Raw genomic sequence first — 18,946 nt, forward strand, 5'->3', positions numbered from 1 at the left:
TTGAACATGTATCACGGACTTGTTAAAACACAGTCCCCTGACCCCCAGTGTCTAACCAGTCAGTAGATCTGGGTGGGGCAAAATAATTTCCATTTCTAGCCAGTTTCCAGGTGATACTGATGTTGTTGGCCCAGAGACCATGCTTTAAAAGCCACAGCCTTTGTGTATACCCTTTCAGTTCTTTTTCTATGCCTGATGTGAGTGGGTTTACAAACACACATTTTTTAAAACCAAGATGAGACTGTACTGTTTTGTACCCTACTTTTTTTCCTACTTTCCATTTTGGAAAATTTTCCCCTCATCAAATATTCAGGTCATATTCAAATTTCCTCAACTGACTAAAACACATCCTTCCTGCTGACCTGACAAAACTAATATCCAATCCAGGATCACGCTCCATACCTGGTTATGTCCATGAAGCCTCTATTAATCTAGTAGAGCCCCCTCCCCTCCCTTTTTTTAAATGACACTGGCCTGTTGAAGGACCATGGGAATAAAATTTGAAAAATAGCAGTATATATTTTTATTTCTTTAGAAGGAAAACTTTAATAAAAAAGAAACTAAAAAGATCTGTAAACCACAGTGAAAAATCAAAGGTAGTTCAGGCTATCTCCATGGATTAGTGTATTGAATTCATTAAATAGTGTTTGATTGCCCAGATACACATGAAGGCAAGTTTTGGAATAAACCCATGACTTAACATTACAATGCAAGGCTTGGGGTTTTGGGGAGCTGGTGTCTGGAGGGAAACGTTAACCTTTGGAGACTTTCACCTTTTATGAATGGCTCAGCAGTGAACCTCAGGCTTGGTGCTTGTAAAATATCAAGTACTCAATTTTGACTTTTAAAAAATCATTTCTTTAATCTGTATTAGCTTTGAAAAATTCATTTCAAAGGATCTCACTTGGGGATTCTGGTTACTTAATTGGATTTCTCCCCTTTATACTACAGTTTGCTTCTCTTTAAAAGTTTTTCCCCTTTTTAAAACATTTTATTACAGAAAAAACAAAGAAGTTTAAAATTACACACACACAAAATGTACAGCTTAGTAAATTACTCAATGGCAAACACCCCTGTAACCATCACCTAGGTCAAGAAATAGAACTCTGCCAGCGGCCTACCCCAAACCCAAGCAATCCCTTCCCTCCCTCTAAAAGCAAGCACTCTACAGACTTTTATGGTAACCACTACTTACATTTCTTTGTTGAATATTCACCAAATGGTGCATCTTTAAACCCTATAGTTTAGTGTTCCCTATTAAAAAAAAATTCTCTATCTTCTAAGTACCTTTTTAATTTATAGCTTCTTCCTCCTTCCCTTTCTTTTTCTTACTATTTGTCTGTTGGCCTATCGTTTCCCAGCGTCTGGATTTTGCTGATTGTGAACTCAATGCACTGTTCAACACACTCCTCTGCAGAGTGATAGGTGAATCCAGAAGCTTCATCACATGTCTCGAGTGTGACTTGATTCCTTTGGCAAGCTCATAGAGCATCATACTCTTTCATCAGAGGAACACAGTTTGTGTGTGATTTTTTAAAAAAAAATCATTATGACCTTGATACCTTTCTGTTACTCATTTTTATGTGAAAATCATTCCCTAAACTTTTTAGAAGAAAGCATGATTCAGACTAGCTTTTCTAACTCACAGAATTCCCTCTCCCACTGTTTTAGTGTGGTGTTAAAAAACATATGGTGGCTTGCTTTCTGAGATTTCCTGGCTCTATTTCCCACCCCCTCTTTCATTCCTCTTCATTGCCCTTGCCCTGTTCAATGACAGATCCATTTCTAGCAGTTTCTCCCGAGAGGTGCCCTGTCCTGGAGGACCACTTAGAGCTAGACGGCCCCAGCCCCTGTCCAGTCCAGCTTTCAGCTGCTGTCCTCCGCCTGCCCCTCTGCGATTTCCAGTGGACACGAGGTGGCTATTTGGGGGTTGTCATTTTTCCAAGTCTGTCAGATGCCCTGTTGCTTCCCTCCTGCCAGGATATCTAAGCGCTTGCTATGTGATACATTATGGTAAAGTATCTTACTTAATCATGATGAAAACCGTATAAAATAATCATTTATTACTCCCATCTTTCAGGTGAAGTACAAAATCAAGGAAGTTAAGAATCTACCCAGCTGCTAAATGACAAAGCAAATGTTTAAACAGAGATTTATAGGCCACAACCCAGCACTTTTCCCACCATCCTCGTGAGACCGACCTGGTAAGTCTGCTTCCTGTATCTCCGCTGTGGAAACCCGGGCAGCAATTTTGAGGTGAGACCTGAGGGAAGGCGGCCGAGTGCAGTGGGGAGAGCACGCGCGAGCACACGCTTTGGCTAAGGCAGACCTGGGTGGGAATCCTGGGTCTGTACCTGGTTATACAGTCTATTGTCAAGTTTCAGGCAAGTTACTTCTCTGAATTTGCTCCCTGTAAAACGTGGATGATAAAAACCTAACCTGGAGGACAAGTATAAAGCAAGACAAAAAACACTGCTTGATTTTGTTTGGTCTACAAGCTAACAATGGCTTTTACATGTTTAAATGGTTGAAAAAAATCAAAGGAACTGTATTTCATGACATATTAACAGCTGTGAAATTCAAACGGCAGTGTATAAATAAAGTTTTACACTCACTCATTTTCATATTGTCCGTGGCTGTTTTTATGCTACGATAGCAGAGGTGAGTACTTGCCATAGAGACTATGTGGCCTACAAAGCTTAAAATATTTACTATCTGGCTCTTTACAAAAAAAATGCATACCTATCCTTCATGTGAAGAACACAGGAGATGCATTTACATTTATAGCAGAGCAGTGGTACCCAGTAATGCTCAAGGCAAGTTAGCTCCCTAACACATCCCATCCCCATGCCCAACTAATGGCTTCTAGCCTTTCACCAGCCTTCAAAATCGAACTACCAATTAGCTGGCATATTAAGTACAAGATTTTGATTCCAAGGATCAATCAAATAGTGTTTCTGCCATCAAGAGTCCAATCTATAAAGAAAAAAAGCTGATTAAAACACTTCTCTGCTCCTGTGGTGTGATCCTGGGGGCAGGGCTGTCTGTCCTGCCTGTATCCGAGGACAGGACCAGGCCAAACTTCTATGTAAACACAACCATCAGCTGCAGCCACTGACAAGCCACAGGGCAAGGCTGATACAGGGTAGGGCATCATTGATTATTTAATAATCAGCACTAGCTTATTTCCAACCTTGAGATACACATCTCAGACCATGGAGAACAATCATTTTCCTCTTAAACTTGTTGAAACCCTTACTATAAATAATGCTCCGACTTGGGTTATTTCCGTGACAGACCTGATGAGAAGAGGAGCAGAAGGCTGAGCAGGAATGCAAACTGCCTAAATTCAACAACTCATCACCCAGGAAAAAGATCCACAGCTCTCCATGCCAAGTGCTGGGAGGACCACTGGTTTCTCCACTTAGCACAGGCAGATAATTGGACAAAACCAGTCACGACAGCCTCATGCTGGGCATTTTGAGGCCAACCTCTCAGTCTGCAGATGTGCAAGCAGCTTCCCAAATGAAGTCTGGCAGAAGTAATAATAACAATAGTGGTGATTTTAAATAAATGATAATTCTGTAGCTAACATTTTCTGAACACTTTAATAGGTCCTAGCCATTGGACCACATGCATTTGATCCTTTTGAAACTCTGTAAGGCAGCTTTTATTATCCCCATTTTACCCACAAGCAAATGGAGGCTGAGTCAGGCTACACATCTTGCCACGGTCACCCTGCTGAGAAGAGGCAAAGCTGGGATTTGAGAGCCCGTAGCCCGACTGCAGAGGTGGTTTCACCTAACTGCTGCCACATACCACCTGGCCAGAAGGGCAGTATTTAAGACAGAACTCTGGAAGGAGACAGAAAATGTCTTATATTTTGAAGCAACCTTTCCTGGGGGCAGAGGTGAAAATCCAGCTAGTATTTATTAATCCAACAGGTTGGTAGGTCTTCCTTAGTTCATTCGACCAAAACTGCCCTTGGCCTTTCCAAAGCAGATTCCTTTGACCAGCCCCTTTTTGGTCATTAATTCTGCTACTATACACTTTTATGTCATTGCATATTTTGGGTAAACTTTTATAGAAGGAGGATATACATATTATAAGTGCACAACATGTTATAAGTGCACAACTCCCTGAATTTTTGCAAACTAAACGCACCCATGTAACCAGCATCCAGATCAAGAAACAGAACAGGACCAGGACCCCAGAATCCCTCCAGGTGCTCCCCTAACCCCTTCATACTCCACCCTCTTCTAACAGCAAAAGGTCAATTTTGCCAAAACAACTTAGTTTTAAAATTATAACAAATTAGCTCTCAGATTGGGACTTTGTAATACACGGACTAAAATATTGAGACACGGACAGCACAGAATGGTGACCGAGAGCCCTGGCTTGTAATTAGACAGATCTGAACTTGAATCGCAGCTCTACCATTAGAAAAAGGGTATGGAATAGGCCTGTGTATGAGTAAATGAAATACTGTCCGTAAATCTACAATAGTGCCTGAACACTGAGATATTACTCTCTAGAACAGGGGTCAGCAAATGATGGCCCACAGGAGTATTTTTGTAAATAAAGTTTTATTGGAACGCAGCCATGCCCAATCATTAACACATCATCTATGGCTGCGTTTATGCTGCTATGATGAGTTGTGTGGTTGTACCAGAAACTGCACAGCCCACAGGACTTAAAATATTTACTGTCCGGCCCTTTCCAGAAACAAGTTTGCTGACCCCTGTGTTAGAGTGTAAGCACCATCAGAAAAAGGACTTGGTCACGTTTGCTGATGCATCCTCGGCTAAAACACTGCCGGCACATGGTAATCACTCATGTGGTGGCTTTTATTTCTATTATGTGCAAAAATAAATACTTATTTCTTTAAGTCATCATTAGTGGGGTTTGCTGTATTTTGTAGCCAAGTGCAGTCCTAAACAATATTATAAGAAAGGAGTGAGATCATAAACATCAAGCCTGCAAAAACTTGAAAGATGTCAGCAACAGCACCATCACCTCCCCAGCCTGCCCAGTTCCTAGGAAGAATCAATATGTTTATCAATTCTAGTAAAAGAGCAGCTCCCATGGGTAACAGAAAAGGCACTAACTTGGAGTCATAAGAACACGGTTAGAATACCGGCTCTGCCATCAACTAGTTGGTTGATCCAGATTTGGAACAGTTCTCAGAATCTCAGTACCCTCAACTGCAAAGTGAAAATACCACTACTTAGCACAGTCCTTAAAATGGTAACAAGACAACACATCTTTGCATGTCGTAAGAATAATCATCTTAAAATTAAATAAGTTTGTGGAACAATGTTCCATAGAACTTCCTACCCTGTACTGTAATTGTTTGTTTCCTTTTCTCTCTTCCTTAAGCTGTGTCCTCCTAATGAATGGGAATCATGGCTACTTCTTGCAGCCACATTTTATCATGAGTCTTCTACAGTGCATTTTATGACACTTGACACAGTGTAGGTGTAAAATAATTGTTAGAGAATGAATGAATGTTAAATTTGGCAGGTAAGCAGCCATAAACCACTTCAGACAAAGACCTGGGAGTCAGGGAGGCTTACTATTTAACGTACAAACTAGAAAATGGAAGTGGGAATAAGTCAAGAAAGCAAGATGTGCACTCATTTTTAAGTGCGAGGCAGATTCACTCCTTCGCACCCACTCTGAACACCGGGCAGAAGAAGGAGGTGTGAACTCTCATCCTGGCCACTCCTTCCAGGAAATGCTCTCCTCCCTTGCCCGGTGACTTTTTCTTCTAATGGTTTTTCTGCTCCCTTGCTTCTCCTCGAGAGTTCTTTCTTTTCCGTCCATCCCTTAAATGCTAATACTCCATCCTCAGCCCTCTTGTCTTTACACCCCACATTCTCATCCAGTTTCATAGCTTCAATTAAGTTTTCAATAATCTCATGATTCTTGAATCCAAACTTCAGCTCAGATCTCTTTCCTGCATTCAGGAAATACACCTACTGGGACTGCCAGCTGGATGTCTCCACTGGAATATCTGCTAATGCCCCCAGCTCCACATGGTTGGGAGTGAACTCTCTGTCCTCACCCCAGACATGTTCTCCCCTTAGATTTTCCATCTCAAATGACCACCATCCACCCAGACGGCAAAGCCGGAAGACAGAGTCATTATGAATCCACTTCCCTTCATGCCCTCATCTAATCACATTTTCTCCCTGAATCCCTTGAATCCATCCACCTCCCTCTCACCTCTGATGCTACCTTAATTTGGGTCAGCAACGTCTCCTGCCTGTGTTACTGCAAGCTCCTGACAGCTTTCCTGACTGCAGACTTGTCCTTTTCCAATCCAGCTGGAGTTACCTTTCTAAACCATCAAATCAGATCCTATCACACTTCCTTTAATATAATTTAATAGCTCCCAAATGCATTAGCTTAGTATAAAACTGTGCTGTCCAACCTAATAGCCACTAGCCACATATGACTACTGAGCACTTGAAATAGGGCTAGTCTGAATTCAGATGTGCTGTAAGTATAAAATAAACACCAGATCTGAAGACTCCTCCATAGGAAAAAGGTAAAATAGCTTATTAATAATTTTTATACTGATTACATGTTGAAATGATAATGTTTGGGATATACTGGGTGTGTCAGTTTGAATACATTGTGTCCCCCAAACACCATTATCTTTGATGTAATCTTGTGTGGGCAGACGTTATCAGTGTTGATTGATTGTAATTCTTTGAGTGTTTCTTTGGAATGTGCCCCACCCAGCTGTGGGTGATGACTCTGATTGGATAATTTCCATGGAGGTGTTGCTCCGCCCATTCGGGGTGCGTCTAAGTTGAGGCACTGGAGCCATATAAATGAGCTGCTGGACAAAGGGAACTCAGTGCAGCTGTGAGTGATGTTTTGAAGAGAAGCTATAGCCAAGAGGGACACTTTGAAGAAAGCACAGGAGCTGCAGATGAGACATTTTGAAGACAGCTGTTGAAAGCAGACTCTTGCTCCGGAGAAGCTAAGAGAGGACAAATACCCCAAGCGCAACTAAGAGTGACATTTTTGAGGAACTGCAGGCTAGAGAGGAATGTCCTGGGAGAAAGCCATTTTGAAACTAGAACTTTGGAGCAGATGCCAGACATGTGCCTTCCCAGCTAACAGAGGTTTTCCGGACACCATTGGCCATCCTCTAGTGGAGGTACCTGATTGCTGATGTGTTACCTTGGACACTTTATGGCCTTAAGACTGTAACTGTGTAACCAAATAAACCCCCTTTTATAAAAGCCAATTCATCTCTGGTGTTTTGCATTCCGGCAGCATTAGCAAACTAGAACAGACTTTCGTACCAGAGAAGTGGTGCTTTCGCTGCTGAGTTTGCAAATACCAACATGTTGGAACGGCTTTTTAAATGGATAAGGGGAAGATTCTGGAAGAATTGTGAGGAGCTTGATAAAAAAGGCCTAAACTGCTTTGAAGAGACTGTTTGTGGAAATATGGACTCTAAAGATACTTCTGATGAGGACTTGAACAGAAATGATGAATGTGTTTTTGCAAACTGGAGGAAAGGAGATCCTTGTTTTAAAGTGGCAGAGAATTTGGCAAAATTGAGTCCTGGTGTCAGATGGAAGAAAGAATTTGAAAGTGACAACCTGGAATACTTAGCTGAGGAGATCTCCAGACTACGTGTGGAGGATGTACCCTGGCTTCTCCTTGCTGCTTATAGTAAAATGCGAGAGGACAGAGATAAACTTAGAACTGAACTCTTGGGTTCAAGGAAACCAGAAGTTGATGGCTTGGAAAATTACAGGCTTCCAGGGGGTGGAATCCCAGAAGCTACAGCCCAACATGAGGATGTAACCAAACATGGAACCCAGCCGCCATTTCAGTACAAGCCAAGATTGGAAAAGGAGTTAAGCAGAAAGGCTTTGTGGAAAGTCCTATTGTCTGATGGCTTTGACCCCTGTGTGCTTCATGCAAAGCCAACAGAATTTTTGCGAGATCTTTATAGACAGAGCCATTGCTGGTCTGGACTGGAGGAGACAGACAAGGAACAAATTGAAGGAAAAATTTCTTCAAAGACAGAGCCATGGAAGTTGAGGTCTGGAGTCAAGAGGCCTTGGGCTCGGAGAGTGGAGTGGCCCACATGCATGGAAAGGGTGAGTTTGCCTTGGAGGTCGAGGGTGGGCATTACACCTCGATGCTCAGCAAGAGTTTTGCCACCCCAGGTCCCAAAGAGGGTGGAGCACATTCCCAGGGAATTGGGGAGAGACTGGCTGCCACTCCACTGTTCTGAAGGGGTTGAGTGTATGCCCCAGAGATGGAAGGTAATCTGGGTGCTGCCCTGATGTTTGAGGAGGGTGGGGCCGAGAAGGTGGTCTCCCCAGCGTGTGGAGCACTCACCCAAGCGTTTGTACAGGAGAGGGCTGCCACAAAGGCCCTTAGGAAGGGTTACACTCCCGCTCTCTCAAGCCCCAAGGATGCAACATCGTTCTGTTAATGACTCTCAGATTTTGAAATCTAATGGAGTTTGTCCTGCAGGTTTTAGGAACTGTTTTGGTCCTGTTAACCCTGTTCTCCTTACTGTTTCTCCTTATGGCAATGGGAATTTTTATCCTATGAGTGTCCCTCCTTTGTATATTGGAAGCACATAAGTTGTTCTAAGTTCACAGATCCACAGCTAAAGGAAAATTATGCCTGAGGACTGACGATACCTATAATTGATTTTGATGGGATCTTGTACTTAACTATTGTTACTGAAATGATTTAAGTTTTTGTGATATTGTGATAGGATGAATGTATTTTGTATTTGGAAAGAGTATGCTTTTCTGGGGTCCAGGGGGTGGAACATGCTGGTTTCAATGTATCATGTTCCCCAGAAAAAGCCATATTCTTTGATGTAGTCTTGTGGGGCAGACCTATTAGTGGGGATTAAGTTGGAACATTTGGATTAGGTTGCTTGCATGGAAATGTGCCCCACCCAACTGTAGGTGAATAAATGATGAGATATTTCCATGGAGGCATGGCCCCACACATTCAGGGTGGGCCTTGATCAGTGGAGCCATATAAATGAGCTGATGGACAGAGGGAACTCAGTGTAGCTGTGAGTGATGTTTTGAAGAGGCGCTACAGCCAAGAGGGACATTTTGAAGAAAGCACAGAGCTGCAGATGAAAGACATTTGGAAGACGGCCATTGAAAGCAGACTCTTGCTCCGGAGAAGCTAAGAGAGGACAAATACCCCAAGTGCAACTAAGAGTGACATTCTCGAGGAACTGCAGCCTAAAGAGGAATGTCCTGGGAGAAAGCCGTTTTGAAACCAGAACTTTGGAGCAGACGCCAGCCACGTGCCTTCCCAGCTAACAGAGGTTTTCCGGACACCATTGGCCGTCCTCCAGTGAAGGTACCCGATTGCTGATGTGTTACCCTGGACACCTTATGGCCTTAAGACTGTAACTGTGTAACCAAATAAACCCCCTTTTACAAAAATCAGTCCATCTCTGGTGTTTTGCATTCTGGCAGCATTAGCAAACTAGAACACTGGGCTTAAGAAAATATAGTTTTAAATTAAATTTCACCTGTACCTTTTTTATAAAACACGACTGCTAGAAAATTTATAATTATATATATAGCTTACACTATAGTTCTATGGTAAAGAAAGCCCTTCAAGATCTGGCTCCCTGCTTACCTTTCAACCTTCTATCTCTCACTTCTTCACTATTGCTCTCCTCCCCCTTATCACTAAACTCCAGCCTTATTTACAGATCCTGAATTGTCCATGTGACTTTCTGGTCTTTGAAAATGGTACGTGGTGTGCACCCCTTTTTTCCCCCAGAACATTCTTTCAATGCCTACTGGTATCCTGGGACTCAGTTTAGCAGTATCTGGAAAGGATTTCCTGAACCTACAAATCTTATTCGCTGCCCTTACCATACAACACTCCCCACCCTGTTATACTGTCCTGTACTAGCTACAGACTCAAGTTTGACTCCCCAGGGGATTATAAATTCCTTTTATGATATAAGGCCTGCATTTTACTCATTGTTGGATCAGTGACCAGTAACAGTACTAGGTTCTCAGCACATACTGAATGAAAGAATAAATGGAAATACAGTCAATGAGCTTACATACTGTGCCAGTTTGAATATGTCATGTCCCCCCAAATGCCATTATCTTTAATGCAATCTTGTGTGGGCAGATGTATTAGTGCTGATTAGACTGTAATTCTTTCATTGCTTCCATGGAGATGTGACCCACCCAACTGTAGGTGATAACTCTGATTGGATCATTTCCATGGAGATGTAGCCCTGCCAATTCAGCATAGGCCTTGATTAGTTCACTGGAGCACTATATAAGCTCAGACAGAAGGAGCAAGCTTGCTACAGCCAAGGGGGACACTTTGAAGAATGCACAGGAGCTGAGAGAGGAGCTGCAGATGAGAGACAGGTTGGAGACGGCCTTTGAAAGCAGACTTCTGCTCCAGAGAAGCTAAAAGAGGAAAAACGCCCCGAAAGCAACTAAGAGTGACATTTTTGAGGAACTGCAGCCTAGAGAGGAATGTCCTGGGAGAAAGCTATTTTTAAACCAGAACTCTGGAGCAGATGCCAGCTACGTGCCTTCCCAGCTAGCAGAGGTTTTCTGGACACCATTGGCTATTCTCCAGTGAAGGTGCCCGATTGTAGATGACCTACCTTGGACACTTTATGGCCTTAAGACTGTAACTGTGTAACCAAATAAACCCCTTTTATAAAAGGCAATCCATTTCTGGTATTTTGCTTAATGGCAGCATTAGCAAACTAGAACACATACTAAAAATGTGACTAATAAAAGGTAGACTCTGATACAGCCTTAAAAACATGTCACCAACCAAAAAGGATAAAAATAACAGAATGCTACTCTCCTATACTTCAGGCTCAAACTGGTGATAGAACTATTTGACATAACAAGTAAACTTTAAAATGGTCTAACCCATTGACTGGGCAATTTCATGCCCTTGAATTTGAACTGTGGAAACACTTGGCCATGTGAGCACGCACACACACACACACACACACACACACACACACACACACACACACACACTACTTGGTGCACTGTAGCATCATTTGTAATAACAAAAAATCGGAAACAACCCAAGTATCCCATCATTCACAATAGAGGTTGTGTATTATAACATAACCATTTGGTAGAATAGTATGCAGCTATTCTACCAAATAGAAGGTTTGGTAGAGGGAGGGAAGGACAGGATATTGTACATTGCTTCTTCACATTTATGTATTTTAAAAAGATGCATTTGTGTATACACTCACAGAAACTATTACTGGAAGATTACACAAGAGCTTGGTAGCGGCGGTTCCTGGAGGGCGGGGTAGAGGGGAGAGCGTGGAAGGGAGACAGTCCTTAGCGCACATCCCCTTGGAACTTGCTAATCATATGTATGCATTACTTTTAGTATAAAAAATATTAACAAGGTCTTCCTGTTTTTTTCCCCCTCTCTTATGTTTCTGAATGTCCAAGAAAAGGTCCAATTATTCCCTTCTCCAAAGTGAACAGGCAGTAAAATTGCAACAATAATTTGGCATCTCCTACCGTGATCTTCTTGTGGTCAGGAAACTCGAGGCCAAAATAGTCACCTTCCACGAGGTTGAGGTGGTTGCACACGGCATCCAGCAGCACTTTCCCTGGAGCTCTTTGCTGTGAACAGAAACAAGAGTCAGTTACACCTTCTGAGATGTGCAGAAAGGCAACCAAACTCCTCGCTAGAGGAAACCTCTGGGTTCCCAAGCCTTCAGATCCTTTACCGCTGGTCTTGGACCCGTCTTCCCCAGGTCCCTTCCCACCACTTGCCTCCACAACCCCCTGAGCTCCAGTTCTCTGCGTCTCTGCTCACTCTCTTCCCCACACTTAGGATGCTTCTCTGCCATCTCTCCCACCCCAATCCCAGGCCCGTTTTTTGTGACATGTGAAGTCCCTGTGCCTTTCCTTGCTCCTCCTCTACAAGCATGGCACAATTTGTTTTCTTCTTTAGGTTCCTATAGCACTTTGATTTTTGTAAGCCATTAGGGAGTAAGATTACAGATGCTCATCTAGACTATACATATCAAGAGCAAAGTCTACATTTGATTAATCTTTTGATCCACAATGTCTACAGACCAATCAATTTTGCTGAAATGATTGAATGAACAAATGAATAAAAGTTACTCACTGTGTGAGTCTGCCTCCTCAATTAAATTTGGGGCTACTTATTCTCCTATTGCCTAGCAACTATATGACATTCAATCAATATCTGCTGAAATCAATACTATATATACATTTCCTATACACTCAATTTATAAGGAAAGGAAATAAGATATATAACAATGCAATTTCTACCCCAAAGACCTTAGACTCATTTGTCTCTTCACTATCCGGTGGATTCCTGATGACCACTAGTATAATAAACCGAATTCCATTACTTAAACACTGAAAGAAAAATGTTTCAAAGATATCTCCATCTACAGTTCCTGGTTTTATACTTTCACCATCCTCTGATAAGAGCAAAGCATTTCTGGAACCAATCAGTAATGCTCAACAGTAACTGGCAGCAAGAGTCAGAGCCTGATGAATATAATGATGGACACATATATCAGCCTGCCCAGCATGACCTGAGGAGAGGTGAAGATGCTTTTGTGTCAGACGATAACTTTTTTTTTTCAGATGCCACTTTATGCTCCCTGTGGTGGTTAGGTTCATGTGTCAACCTGGCCAGGTGATGGTGCCCAGCTGTCTGTTCAAGCAAGCACTGGCCTATCTGTTGCTGCAAGGACATTTTGTGGACTTAAATTATCAGTACGTTGATTGCATCTGTGGCTAATTACATCTGCAGTCGGCCAAGGGGAGTGTCTTCTGCAGTGAGAGAAGTTTAATATAATCAATGGAAGGGTTTTAAGGGGGAGGGGATAGCTTCAGCAGTCAGAAGAGAGAATGCTAATCTCTGCTTCGGCCAGCCAGCTTCTCCTGGGGAATTCATCGAAGACCTTCATCAGAGTGCCAGCTCACAGCCTGCCCTGCGGAATTTGGACTTGTGCATCCCCACAGTTGCATGAGACGCCTTTAGAAAATCTCATATTATTTACAAACATCTCCTGTTGGTTCTGTTTCCTTAGAGAACCCTAATACACTTCCATATTCCTCATCACTGAAATCCAGAAGACACACTCACAGCTCTCTAAAGATGTGGGATATTCTCCCTGGAGGACCCAGGCTCTCCAGTCTCGAGAACTTGAATGTCTGGTCTAGACCAAGAATCATTTCACTGGTACTAATGGCAGGAGTAACGTGACGGCGATGTAAGGCAAACATCCCCCCATTTTTCCCTGTCAAATATTCCTCCATCCCCCCAACACACACATACACACTTACCCAGTAGAATGGACTTAACATCTGCATGGATTACTGGCCACTGATCTTATTTCACTCTGCTCTGGTATAGCAATCTGCCCTCTTTCTGTCATGCTCCATGCACCTAGAATTCACCCAGCTATGCTAACATGGGAGGGTGGGGGAGGTAATGAATTTCATACCAGCCCCTGGGCCTCAGTCCAAGCTGCCAAACCAGCCTCCAATGGGCTACCTGATTAACTAATGCACAGACACTTGTTCTAGGCTCTCCTCTCATTCTGGTAAAATCAGTAGACATTAATTAGAATGCTATGAAAATTAGGTGGGGGGGGGGATGAAAAGTTGAGAAGGAAGCCCTATAACATAAGATTTTTTTAAGGGAAGACCACGTTCCAGTTTCACAAACCTTCTCTCTTACAATTCTCAAAATTTGCCGTTTGTTTACAAAAACATACTACCAATTATCTGACCAGTTGGCACAGACTCACATTTCCCAAAGAACTCCTGGACCTAAGTGAATTTGATAACTCCATCTAGATTTACAGTGTCTGGGAAATGAGACTTAATTCAATGCTGGAGGTCTAAACAAGTAAAAAATCAATATACAACGGATGCCTTTATGGACATGGTGTTTAATGCGGCACCTTATGGAACACACAAAAGGAAAAGAGGTAGACTTACCATCTAAACTGGGTCTTTTACTGAGTCAGCAGAGATCTTTTTATGAACATCTCGAGCCTATTTTGGCAATAATATGAGGCTACCTTGAATCCTAGAACCCACAGCGTCCCCTCAGCACTTCAAATGATTGATTAATGATGGGTTTTAATAGATGTTTGGCATCTTGTTAGTAAATGACATAAATCTGGTCTCAATTTTCTAAAATCTCCTTTAATGTTTATTATGTCCTATAAATCCTTTATACAAAACACTGAAATGTTATATAAGGACAAGTCAACTTAGAGTTTGAATGATATCTTTATAACTCCTGAAAGTCATCTATAAAATAGATGCCTATAAAGCATTATATGAATCCCCTGTGAATATTGGCTACAATCAGGGATATAAGGAAAGCAAGTGTGTAGCATCATTAGAAAGTATTTATATGGATACAAACCCACCCACTGCATGACAATTTCAAAGGTAAGTGGCCCCATAATGGGTTCCACTGACTGAGCATTAACATCCAATGTGTTAACAGGCAGCTACAGCTTAAAACATGTATAGAAATCATGATATCAAAAGTTCACAGACCCCATTTCCCTTTCTTTTAGGACTTTGTGTAGAACTATCAGGGTGTATCAATGCACCCAGAGCAAATTCTGCTCCGGAGAAAGCATTTCCAAGAAGGGACGCAGGGAAAGGGTTTCCATCAATCTGAAGCAGCGAATACATTCCTGCAGTGATTTTTGCTCCTCCTCATTCTTTAAGAAAAATTCTTCTCTTTCTTCCTGCCGTGTTTTAACTCTATCAGCATGCACCGTCATTTCTCTGTGCTTGTTTCCAATGAGTCTTCTGAGTTGTACTCAAAGTAATTCTGTTCAAAATCACTTCACAGAACTTGGGGCAACTTCCATACTCTGAATGGTTAAAAAAGACAGGAGCCTAAACGCAAAATAAATCTGATATTCAAAAGCTGCTTGGCTCTTTCAATTTTAAAAGGAAAAGGGATTTTAAGGAAGGTACAAAAATGTGCTCACTCAAAGCTTTTGGATATAAAGGGCTAAAGTTGATTCTGGAGAACATAATCAATGGAAAAGGGCATGGAAATAAGGAATAAGTTATTCTTAACAATGAATAAAAAGAGAAAACAGGGTAATCCTAATTCTCATTAACTCTTGATGTGCAATGCATAGAGAAGTTGATTCTTGAAAAACTAGATTATGAGGATTATCTGGGGGCTTAATGTTCTATTATTGTCAGAAAATATTTCTAATAGGAATGTCAGCTTAAATGTAAATGAGAAATTAGGTTCGCATTTGTAAACAACTGGAGGGTGTTACTCACAATAGAATCTGTTAAAACTATTTTTATGAACAAATTAAATATGATATATTTCCTTTACATTAAACCCTAGAAAAATATTAAAGGGTGTGACCTAGTTCAAGCAGAGTGGGTAAGTGAAGAGTTTTATCCCATGGAAGGCATGAGTGAATTTCCATCTGTGTGCACTGAATGTTTGCAAATATTTCTCAGCACAAAGAGCTCTTTTACATGTTCTGGCAAAAGGGAGGGGGCATAAAAATGAACATCTTTGGAAACAGCCACAAATTATGCATTTGGGGCAGGCTTTTCACTGAAAGCTGATAGTGGGATTCAAAAGCTACAAATCCACTATCCCTTTATTGCTAAAACAAATCTATACACAAGTCAATAAAGAGGTATTGGGGCTGGGGGTGGGGAGGGCAAGTGCATACATTAAACTGGCAGAATACAAAGAAGAGACCCTAAAGAAAAATTCAACTGTGAAAGTATTTTCTCAAAGAGTGACTTACTTCATGACACACATACACACACATACACACATTGATATATTTATATGTGCCTGTATATATTCATACATATGTATATATTTTTATATGTAAGGTTATCTAGGCACCTTGAAGACATATAGGTTAGTAATGACTTAATATGCAATGCATTTTTTAAATGTCACTAAGTGTTTGAATTGAGAATGGGGCTGATCTCTGAAACTCCCACCTCTTCTAAGAAACTGTGAGTCTGGCCTACTCCACACATTACAAGTTTTCATTCTAGAAGCGTAAGGCTTACAGAAGAATCAAATGGCGATCACTAATATCTTATTTTGGAGAACAACCCAGTGATCAGTGAAACTACATAATCCATTTCTTATCAGTCCTTTTTATTGGCTACTTTTAGTTATTCTCCAAAAGGCATTTTAATTTACTACACAAATAAGTTGGCTGATTTCAAACTGTGTCCCTATTGCTTTTTCCATTTTGAACTGGCTTTTCATTGAATCTATAAAATTAAATTTTAGGAGTGGGTTTGCATTCTTGGGGAAGGGCTGGCAAGCAAGCACTTAATAATAAACAGTGTATACATTCACATACAGCTTCAAGCTATTAAAATTTGTGAATCAGAGTTGCTTTAGTTTATTGTGCCTTTAAAATATTCTTATGCCTCTGGCTTATTTTATTACATAAAGTTTTATGCAAGAGTATTTCTTTTCTCCTGTGAAAGATTAAAGCTACAATTCTTCCTGTGGGTTGGGGGTCTACTGTCAACCTTTTCCCCTTCCCACTTCCTCAAAGACTCTGGAGAAAGAAATCTCCCTACTTGACTCAAGCTAAAGTTTTGCTTTTCTGAAACAATCTCTTTGACACCTGTAAAGATAATGCTTGACCACATTTACAGAATTTGCATCTGCTAAGGTTTCAGAGAGAAGTTTCTGGAAGTATTTTGTTTTTCTTCTGTTTGGGGATTAATATAACCATGACAACCAGGGCATGCTCTTAGCCAGTGGAAGGGAATGGCTTCTCTCGAAGGTCTTGGCCCCCTTCTCCTACAATTAAAACCTATTAGAATATTGTTCGAAGTTCTGTAGCCCACTAATCTTCAACCAGTCTATCATGAAGACAATCTCAGTGCATCATAATGTCTCCAATTTCCTCACAGCCCTTTGGCAGAGCAGAATTATTGCAAACCACATTGGCTTGAGCAGGCTAGGGTACATTTATAAAGTGAGTAGCTCTGTGCAAGTGCTGTGCTAGGTAAGCTGAGAATGGAAATCAAGAAGACAAAGGTCTTTCTCGGAGTTGGGAAAGTAGTCAAATAACCAGCTAAATTAGAACATGTAGCAAACACAACGTTAAATTTATTAATAAAATGTGGAAGCTCAGAACAGAGCAAATAGCTACTCTGTCTGATGGTGGGGTAAGTTGGGAGAGGAGGATCTAAGAAGGCATAAGAGAAAACCATCTGAATGGACCATGAAGGATGAGTAGGTGTTAGCTGGTCAACATAGACAGAGATGTGGAATCATGAAAAGACTTGGGATGTTATCATCTAGCCCTTAGGATCAAGGTGAGAATTAAATGAAACTATGTATGCAAACTGTCTTGCAAGGGGCTGGACAAATAACACAAGTTCTCTATTATTGCCACTGCTGCTTTGAGGGGGCATGTTAATTTATAGAACTTATAATAGGAGAATGGGTGACATTGGGAAGGAGGTCCCATTTCCCTACCCCAAAGGCATATCTCTGCAAAGTCACAGGATAGGCACCCAGCTATGACAACAGTGTGCTGCATCGAAATGTCCCCAAGGAGCAGAATCCATATGCAGAATACACAGTATGTATTTGCCTTAGAATTCGGCTGAAAGTGCACTTTCAACAGCTTCTCCAACTGAAAGTGTGCATGGACTGCCTGCAGACCTTGAAAGCTGCAGATGCCGGAAGGTGGGAGTGGGGCCTGGAAACCTGCATTTCTAACAAGGTCCAGGTGGTGCTGCCACTGGCTCAAGGACCACGTTTTGAGGAGCAAGGAGCCAGAAAAATCCATGAGTTGCTACCAAATGATACATGTATCCTCGGTAGGAAGAGCTCTTACTCCCCCTAAAATTGCATTATAAAGTAAGGTCTTCTCTTAGGGAGGCTCTAAACTGACAGGAAAAATGGATCCTAAATTCAGAAGTACTTTCTATCACAAAATGTCTTTGAGTATCCTTAAAATTGTGATTAAAGAAAATTTACTATTAAAAAAAAAAACTGAACCAGTGCTGGGGACATGAAGTAGGGGAAATGGCAAGTGACTGCTAATGGGTACAAAGCTCTATTAGGGATGATGAAAATATTCTTAAATTTTATTACAGTGACAATTGCAAAACTCAGTAAATACACTAGAAATCAATGAACTATAAACTTTAAATGGGTGAACTATATGTTATATATATTACATCTCAATAAAACTGTTAAAACAATTCTGCCCTGCATTCACATTTCAAAAGAAAAAAAATGTGCAGAAGAAAGTACACCAGAGAACGTTTTAGTGGCCCTCAGGTTCTATACCAGGGAGCTTTTTAGGAACATGACAATAAGACAATGTAATTGGATATTACATACAGACACAAAAACATCTCTTTAAAGACAGTTCAGTCAAAGAAGGGTTGATTCACTGAATTACATCCTATTTCAAACTCCCTGAAATTAAAAAAAAAAAAGTATAAAATCTAGTTTAGTTTGTGTGTTTTTATCTGAATTTAAACTCCCGTGAGGGGAGAGGGTATGAGTGGGAGTGATGAGGCCTGATCATGGACAAATCAATAGATGGATCCAGTTTCCCGCTGAATCAAGTGAGGGAGCTAAATGAGGTCTGATTTTGGAAACCTAGGAGTGGGTGGGATGTTAATATTTTAATATTTATAACCATAATATTGTAAATACTTAATATTTATGACCTACCCTAACTTCAGCCCCACCTGCACTTGCCACAAACAACTCTGCTCATGTTAGGGAAAAGATGCTTCCAATTCCACCCAAAGGACCACAGCCCACTGGTGACATGATTGTCCTTCATGGGAGTGTTGGAGTCACGGGGTGGTCTAGGGTTATCACAGTGAGGTCAAGGGAA

General features: G+C 41.3%; 1 protein-coding gene across 2 annotated transcripts in view; it reads right to left on the reverse strand.

Moving 5' to 3' along the window:
* The window catches only part of FARP1 (FERM, ARH/RhoGEF and pleckstrin domain protein 1), a 355,492-nt gene that overhangs the window by 102,751 nt on the left and 233,795 nt on the right, over positions 1-18,946 (reverse strand). For both annotated transcript variants that reach the window (XM_037800491.1, XM_037800490.1), the window contains one exon: positions 11,562-11,666. In XM_037800491.1, the coding sequence (XP_037656419.1) occupies positions 11,562-11,666 (105 nt within the window). The remainder of the gene's footprint in view (positions 1-11,561; positions 11,667-18,946) is intronic.

The sequence above is a fragment of the Choloepus didactylus genome, chromosome 12 (assembly GCF_015220235.1).
Source record: "Choloepus didactylus isolate mChoDid1 chromosome 12, mChoDid1.pri, whole genome shotgun sequence".
NCBI lineage: Eukaryota > Metazoa > Chordata > Mammalia > Pilosa > Megalonychidae > Choloepus > Choloepus didactylus.